Source organism: Limulus polyphemus, unplaced genomic scaffold (genome assembly GCF_000517525.1).
Source record: "Limulus polyphemus unplaced genomic scaffold, Limulus_polyphemus-2.1.2 Scaffold1167, whole genome shotgun sequence".
Classification (NCBI taxonomy): domain Eukaryota; kingdom Metazoa; phylum Arthropoda; class Merostomata; order Xiphosura; family Limulidae; genus Limulus; species Limulus polyphemus.
Genome location: NW_013666777.1, coordinates 47,554 through 56,575, shown reverse-complemented (window position 1 = coordinate 56,575; position 9,022 = coordinate 47,554). Strand labels below are relative to the sequence as shown.

Genomic DNA, 9,022 nt, shown 5'->3' with positions numbered 1-9,022 from the left:
TAAATGTTTAGACTAAGTAGCTTTAATCTCATAACATTATACATTTATATATATTTATCATTTTTATTATATTGACCTTTCCAGCCATGCCTGGCTAACAATACAGAGTTACAAGGACATGGTGCACGTGCACTCATGTACCGTATCCAATAATATAAAACTGACTTTTAGTCTCTACAAAGTGACCTGTCTTGGCTGTGTTTTAGTAGACTAGTAATTTGTAAAATACAGTCACATTTCAATTATTATAAATTATGTACGTACCTAGATTATTCCTATTTTGAAATAAGTTCTTAAACATGATTGAAGTTGTTGTGATGACTTACACACCAAAAATGTTGCATTTTAACCCTATCAGGATGGGCACCTGTATTTTAAAGAATTTTGTAACCATGGTGGTATACATGTTGTAACTCTGAAAGTACTTATTGTATCTTCACAAAATTTGGCAAGCTTTCAGTAAGCTTTAAAAGTCTTTTGTATAACAAAAAATCGGAATTTTTAATTAAGTGTTTTTACTAAAAGTTTCTGTTTAATTATATGGTATCAGAATGTAGACTACTCTGAGTGTAAAGTGATTTTCATACAAAGATTAAGAATACTTTTCTCCATCTGAAAATTTTCAAATTCCATTTGCATAATCCCAAAAATCTCCTAAATAAATATCAGATGTTTTTTTTTTTCAGAAAATTTTTATTTCTATCCATTATTTTCTCTACCCTAACTCTATAGGAGGTTGGTCAATCTGACCGATCTCATAACCACCCAAAAAAGTTTCAAATAAATCTAAATTATCCTTTTTTCTTTCTAAAATGAGTTCAAATTGTAACATGAAACTTGAATTGTTTATCCTAAATAGCTTGAATGTTATAACAATATACATCTGTTTATACTTTAATTTTAATCTAACCTAAAAAGTTTCTAATTTTTACATTTTAGTTACTTTTATAATAATAACTAAAGAATACACATGAAAAACCAGAAATAATGTACTTACTTGGGTCTTCTTTTTTGCTGTCAACTGTTGATGATACATAAGTCTACTTTTCTATACTAATGGTACTACTGCAGTAAATAATTTTTAAAATTAAATAATGCTCCAAAAAACACAGAATAATAACATGCAAAAAGAAGAATATGTCCAATAACTATTACAATTATTCTGGCTTTCTATTTATGTGACAAGAGCCATTATAAATTCAGCTAAGCTCATCGATGTCTTTCGCGTGGGAATTGAGCTTGAACTGGAAGTGAAACTGACAATTATTTGTCCAGAAAACAATGTAATATAATATGTCATTTGATAGATTGAAACTTTGGCTTTCTATTGGTTATAAATAATATAATATTAAACATCAGAGAGAACTATTGACAATTTGTAAAAGAGAGGATATGACAGGTAGGTGTGGCAGGAGGGGTTTCATTTTCTAGTTTATGGCTCTGAAACCAAATAAGATTGAAGGCTATGTAAATCATATTTTGCCTTAACAATAATTATATCATAATGAGTAATTTACATCAACTTCCAAACTTCTTGGAAGGGTGGTAAATAAATCAAAGAGGGAAGACACAGATAACAAACCTCACAGTTCTCATACTAGGGGAGATTGAGGTTTTTTTTCCCACATTTTCTTTTAAAATTAAGAACTTAAAACTTAATTAATATTCAAATATGGTTTATTGACTACATTTTGATGCCAAGTTTATTCGTATATATTGAAAATCAAGTAGTTTATTTAAATTTTGAATGTAACTCTATGAAAGGTTGTGACATGCACATTTTGACCTAACCAATGAGAAAGGGTTAAACTTGGGGAGTGCATAAGCATATCACTAACTTTCACACATGATGTCCATCAAGACACACTAGGCTAAAACTGCTGCCTTCGTAGCAGCTGCCATTCAATAAAATTGATTGTTTAAAAAAAAGTGGGAAACAAGTAAAAAATAAAAATAAGGATGATGTAGAGATGGCAACTCCAAAAAGTACAGAAACAAGGTAAGAATGAATACACAAAACCATACAAATATTCCTACATAAGTAGCCACTGAGTCAAGCTTATGGAAATTAGCTACCGTAAGACTTTATAGCTTTATTCAGTTAAAAAACTTTTATTCAAACCTGAATTCATGCAAATGAAAGAAATTCAACATTTAGTTATAGATAAAAGTTTTTCTTGGAAATTTTTGGCTACTTATGTAGGGATTTTTGTATGGTTTTGTGTATTCATTCCTACCTTGTTTCTGTACTTTTTGCCATTGCCATCCCTACTATTGTCACTATTTTTTTCAAAATAGTTTTTATTACTTGTTGTTTGTTTGCTCAGCTACATGGATGTTTATAATAAAGTAAATAAATTACCACTACACATGTAGAGTTCACTAGGTTTTTCTCACAAAGAAAAAAAATGTAGCTGTTATAGTGTTTTATATGAAAGTAATGAACTGTGCATAAAAGCCGTTCAAAGCTGATTGTAATTTATGCACAGAATAACAGCATTTTTACTCAGATGTGTATATATATACACATCCCAGTCTTAATATTACTTTTGCTTTGCAACCTTTATCCATGACTAGCCTAAAATGCTAGATTTTTCAATATTCACCTCTGTATATCACTAATTGAAGTGACACAGACATTCAAATCCTAAAATATATAAATATGAAGCAATGAACAAGGTTAATTAACAAATATGTACATTCTCAATCACTTATTGCACTTTTTTACCAGTCAGAATAAATTACTTATCAAAATTTACTATCTGCAGTTTCATGATATTTCACCTTCAATTTTATCTGGATAACTCACATAGCAGGTAAATAAAAAGTTAATGTTAAAAAACATAGCACACTTAATATTTCCATGCAAATTTTGAGCAAGAAAACTTCAAATTATTTATACTTTCATAAGACGTCCCCCCACTAGCTCTCCTAGGACTGGAAGGAATGGAATTTCAGTTCGTCCAACAACAGTTACAGAATGGGCCTTGCCTGCTAGGTAAGCTGCTCCTTCCATACCTACACAAGGAACAAAGTATATTATGTAAGGAAACTGTGTTATGGTTATTACCAAAACAACTCTCAGTATAAAATGTACTGCATGCAAATATAACAGAAAGAGAATAAATTTTGAGAATGAACTTTATGCCTGTCAAGGCTAAAAAAGAATGTTAAAATCTTATTTTTATGCATCTCTTGTTGGAAAAACAGTAATGGACTAGTCCTATAATGACATTATGTTATCTGTAGTTGAAAGATACGTTTAATCCACTGAAACAGGAATAAAGAATTTCTTTGATACCTTCTACATATATTGAAATAACATAACATAGCAAACTATGACATTAGTTTCATAATCAACACTAAACAACAGAACAAACTGACAGACATTTATACCTTCTAGGGTTTTAATGAAGGGTAGATTTTGACCTTTGAAGATTCAGAACCTCTGACAGTGCTAATTTGCCTAATTTACTGTTGATGTCACCATAGTTACTAGATTATAATTGATTCAAAATTTTCCTTTTACATGTAATCCATACAAATGAAATAGAACATTCACATTCTTGAATGCCACTGACAAAACTTCAAATTCCTAGATAGTAAACAAACCTTTGAACACTACCATAATACCTTTTATATACATGAAAATATATATTAAATAACAGGGGATGCTTTGCCAAGTTTTATATCTTCAATTTATATGAAAATTACACTAAATAATAATTATGTTCTTATTAAATAATTCTGTCAACAAATAGTTGTTGTTTTTTTGTTTTTGATCATCAAACTAATAATGATTTTTATACCATTGATTATCATAATATCTAATAAATTCTGGTTTAATGAAGGAATCCATACACTTTACAATTATAAATCATGTTTACTTTGCTTGGGTTTGATAAACTGTAATGATTGATCAATACAGACCTACACTAATCAATTAGTGTAAGCTTTTTCAAATATTTTGTGTGATGTGTGAAATTCAAATCAATGATTAATCTTACATTACTCAGGCAAAAATGTCCAATCTAAAGTTCAGTTGTACTTTATATCTCATGAATTATCTGATAGTTCTGTTTTCAAACTCATGAAGAAAGCCATGTTCTTAAACTGTCTGAGAAAAAGTAGCTATAAAGGTTGAGATGCGATGTACATTTTTATGGTCCATTTTTGTTTTTTAACTTGCCAAATACACTACTAAAGTCAAAAAAGAATAATATTAATAAGTTGAAAAAGTACCAACTTTGGCTTATACATTTAAGATGATAAACAGTATTTACAATTGGAAAGTTCATCCATAATTACAAGTCAGATCTCACTGGCCTAATGACAGTATTATTTCAATAGGGTAACATAAGCTACACATTTGCCTAGTAATTTACAACTTATGTGAAGGATTATTAGTTAGACATGGTTCAAAGGGCAATAAAAAAGTAAAAGTTAGGTAGAAACATATATATACAGTTACAAGCTTTAAGTTATTTAGGATAAGCAAATCTAATTTCCTGTTACTATTTGAAGTCATTCTCGAAAGAAAAAAAAGGTAATTTAGATATATTTTAAATTTTTTTTATGATGGTTATGAGGTCAGCCAAACTGACTGACCCTGTATAGAGTAAGAGTAGAGAAAATATATAAATTATAAAGTTTTACTGAAAAAGAAAAACGTTTGAAATTTAATTAGGAGGTTTTAGAGACTAAGGAAAAAATCTGACAATTTTCACATGAGGAAAATTATTTTCAATCTTAACATGAAACTCACTTTACACTTGAAACTGTCAACACTTTGACTCCAAATATTCATGGAGAAATTTTTAATAAAAATACTTAAATAAAATATCTGATATTTTTTGTCTCCAAAAGACTTATAATGTTATTAGAAATAATAGTATGGAAACTCTAAAGGTCAATTTGGGGTCATTGAACTCGGACTGAGTCCATAGTAAGAGAGTAAATGACAGAACATACAAATCTAATTACTAAACAATATATCTGTAGGACAAAAATTTTGATATTCTCTAAAAAGGATTTATGCAAAAAATAGATATCCACGCTTTATATTTTTTAAACTTTTGGTGCTTAAAAATATATTTTTTAAGACAGATACTGATATACACTATAGTCTTTACTTCAGCAAGGTAAAATTGAAAGATTTTATGTCACTAACCAATAAAGGAGTTTCCTACAATAACTACTTTCTTCCCTTTGGAATTCTCTGATATATAGTTAGCTTCTTCTGGTGTTCTCAACTGACATATGAATGCAAGGTTTTTCCCTGGAACATCCAGTATCCTTGGTCTGATTAAAATGAAAAAATTAAGACAATCTATGATTGATTAAGGAGAATCACACATGCAAATATGACCATATGAGTACTTACTACCTAAGAGGAGATGCTACAAAACATACACACATATACTTTACTATAATTTTGTTCTTCACAAAAAAATCATAACTTTGTATTAATATACTGAGTAGAGAAAAGTCTTATGCGCTACCATAGAGAAATATATTTTTAATGAGAATTGTATAAAGAAGTCAGAATAATAAGCTCTATGTCACTATAAAGAAAAGAAAACACATGTGCACAAACAACTGATGTTTTACTTCTAATGACATTTTATTTATATGAAATGTTGAATTCAGCCATTAGCTCAAATGTAGCATCACCATGCAATTATTTGTAAAAGAAAATATTTTACTATAACGAGGAAGTTAACTTACACTCCACAAATTTTGTTTGAACACTTACAAGAATAATTTTTGTAAACTCAATTTTATTCAATATATACTTATTTTATATAATCATAACAGACATGCCTAAATCTTGATAAAATGCACATTTTACAAATCACACCTGGAGTTCGTTCAAATGACAATAGGAAACGTTTTAAAAAAATGTCGAAAAATATACAAATCTGATTTGGATACGTTACCAGTGTTCTTAATGATCTAGTAGGGAATTTGATACTAATAACAAGTTTTTACTTCTAGTTAGAATACACAGAATGCAATTAAACTTACCTTCCACCTGTAGCTATCATCAAACTATCATAGTTGATAATGCTACCATCTTTACAAGAAATTACTTTTTTCTCTCCATCTATGGCAGTAACCTAAATTTAGAATATTTTCACTTTAGAACTTACAGTTTCTCAGCAGTCTCCTTTTAAATATTTGAAAATGCAATAACTTAGTTTAACCATATTCTAAACTTTAAGAAACACTTGTGTTATTTATTACTATCTCTTATATTTACCTGAATAATTTCAAAAGTATACATTTTTGAAAATATAAAAACATTTTTTCTGCCATTTACTTTAAGCCTACTACTATGTTAATAAACAGCAGAGTATCTAAAACAAGCTTACCGTAACTGTTCTTGATTCTAGTGGAGAATGAGACACTAATTAATATTTTTTGTTTCTAGTTTGTATAAACAAAATGCAATTAAACTTAACATTCCACATAAGACAAATGGATGACAAGAGACCATTTGGTCCTTCAAATCTGCTCCTGCACACCCACCCTCGTGATAAGAGGACAGTAAAACATAAATTCCTCCCTTATTCCTAACAAACTTATTGATTTCTTTCTTACATTTTTTGTATGGTGCTAGCCTACACTTTTGCTGACAGCAACTTATTCCATAAGCAAATAATCCTGTTTGAAAAATTAAGCTGTTAACTGGAACCTAGCTTGTCTTTTCAAATCTTAAACTTGTTCTCTCTTTTCCTGCTATCTTTGGAGTTCAGCACAAAAAACAAAGGCCCTTGTCTTATAGATCCCCTGTAAAATATTGTAATCTTCAAAATTATCATATTTTCCTCTTCTTTTCTCAAGAACAAATATCTCTTTTTATTCCCTTTCCAATGAATCAATTTCCTATTTGAGAAAAAGAGACCAAATCTGTACACAGTATTCCAAGTGAGGCTTAATTCACTTCATCATGATGTTATATGTTAAAAAATATATATATACAGAGTAATGAAAAACACCACCTCCTTCTCATATTGTACTTCCACATCTGCATCCTTATACCAGTCTTGGTTCCTCAACAGGAGGTCTTCAGCTTGAGCATTTAATACCTAAGACATCCAAACTTCAATTTCTGAACAAATACAAAACATTATCTTTAAATCTAGAAAACACTAAAATCCAAATGTAATCACTCCTGGCAAAAATCAGTTTAAAATGCCTTAAAACACTAAAATTCAAATGTAATCACTCCTGACAAAAATCAGTTTAAATTGCCTTGTGAGTGAGAAAACCTCCACATGTGTCTGATGTTCCAAAAAGTAAGTTTTTTTCTTTCTTAGCGATCTATCATTTTTAATCACTCACATGAAATCATCATATACCACTCCATATATTACATATTTCAAAATAATAATTAAGAAACTATCTCTAGTGCAGTATGTTCTACAATTAACTCAACTTTTTAATTCTAATAATAAACTTGAGTGGTGTCTTGTATGTGAAAACTACTTTGTAATCTTTCTAGTAACAAACTCTTTCCATTCCTTTACACTACTTCTCTAAAACAGCATAAAAAGACTAAGTTAAGCAACCATTCACTTAAGTTACTTTAACATGGAGCTAGTATGAAGTCTTCTTCTTAATTACCAGTGCTTAAATGATTAATTTGTATGAATATATATCTATAAGAAAGTAATGTGACATTTCAAGTTTAAATATGAAGTCAAATTTTACAATGGAATCAGAAATACAGGCAGAAAGATTACCATACTAACATATTCAAAATGTAAACATTTCTAAAGAATATTGTATTTACATTAAATTAAAGACTTTTTAAACAAAGAAACAATATGTCTTAAGTTAATTTAAATAAATAGAAGGAGTATAATAATAGCATCTAAATTCATTATAAAATCATCTTCTTAAAAAAGTGTCAGTCCAATCAGAATATTTCCAAAATTAACCCTTTCCAAACAAAATATTTCTGACTAAGAAATTGTTCAAATACAGTTAGTACTATTATTTTTACTTAAATATTGAAAATCGATATGCAGGTGTACACTTGACATCTGAAAGGCCCAAATAGGATTAAGTTAAATGTCTATTGCTACAAAATAATTTACAACACATTTCTGTTCAGTGATATCTAAGATATTTTCACCTTGCTCAGTTTGGGCCTATCATATGGAGTGTGTTTTTCTTTTGTAACCAAAATCAAACGTCCTCTAAACCCCTCTTGTCTTAGAGTTTCAATGCAAGCTTGACCAGCTCCACCTATTGAACAGAAAATCAGGAAAAAGGTTTCTCAATTAGGCAAAACAATATTTTCCTTAAAAGATTGTTGCTTTTAAACTTTCATCAATTATCCAAAAATTATTATCAAAAGTTAAAAAATAAGCCTAGAAGAAAATGCACTAACTCGTAACACCAATTTATACAGTCATTTAATTTGCAAATCTAACCTATATATATATATAAACCACTGGTGTGTGTCACTTCACGCTTGATTTCTCAAAATAGAAGGAGCCATAAAAACCAGATAGAATAGTTTAATTGCTGTCTGCCCATTACGATTTTAGTGATGTGGAGGCAAGGGGACAATGAGGGAGGAGGGGTGCTGTGAAACCTTATAAATGTGGTGAGTGTTGGTATAATAAGCTTAAAGTAAAGACATAGGGTAGGATCACGTAGCCTAGAGCCAAGTGCATAAAATTTATTATGAAAATAAGAATATCAATTAAATTTTAAACTTAAATCATTTTTGAATTAGGCTATTTTCTGTTATATCACCAACATTTTAAATAAAAAATAAACCTCTTTAACCAATGGAGCCTCTAAACTGTTTTGTTATCTATACATTTCATTTTATACTTTCAGTACATAGACTAACAACAATATTAGGTTATAATGGCTGGAGACGGCTTAAATGGGTAATGAAGAAAAACTTTAATATAAGTTTAACATGACAGCAAATGTCCAACGTTTCGACAAGGTTTTGTCATAATCGAAACGTTGTCCATTTGCTGTCATGTTAAACTTA

At 29.3% G+C, this 9,022-nt stretch overlaps 1 protein-coding gene across 1 annotated transcript in view; it reads right to left on the bottom strand.

Moving 5' to 3' along the window:
• The window catches only part of LOC106462443 (apoptosis-inducing factor 3-like), a 55,339-nt gene that overhangs the window by 19,291 nt on the left and 27,026 nt on the right, over positions 1-9,022 (bottom strand). The window contains exons 6-10 of the mRNA XM_022389712.1: positions 8,144-8,256; positions 7,005-7,091; positions 6,028-6,119; positions 5,171-5,301; positions 2,903-3,018 (exon numbers count right to left, since the gene is read on the bottom strand). Coding sequence (XP_022245420.1) covers positions 2,903-3,018; positions 5,171-5,301; positions 6,028-6,119; positions 7,005-7,091; positions 8,144-8,256 — 539 coding nt within the window. The remainder of the gene's footprint in view (positions 1-2,902; positions 3,019-5,170; positions 5,302-6,027; positions 6,120-7,004; positions 7,092-8,143; positions 8,257-9,022) is intronic.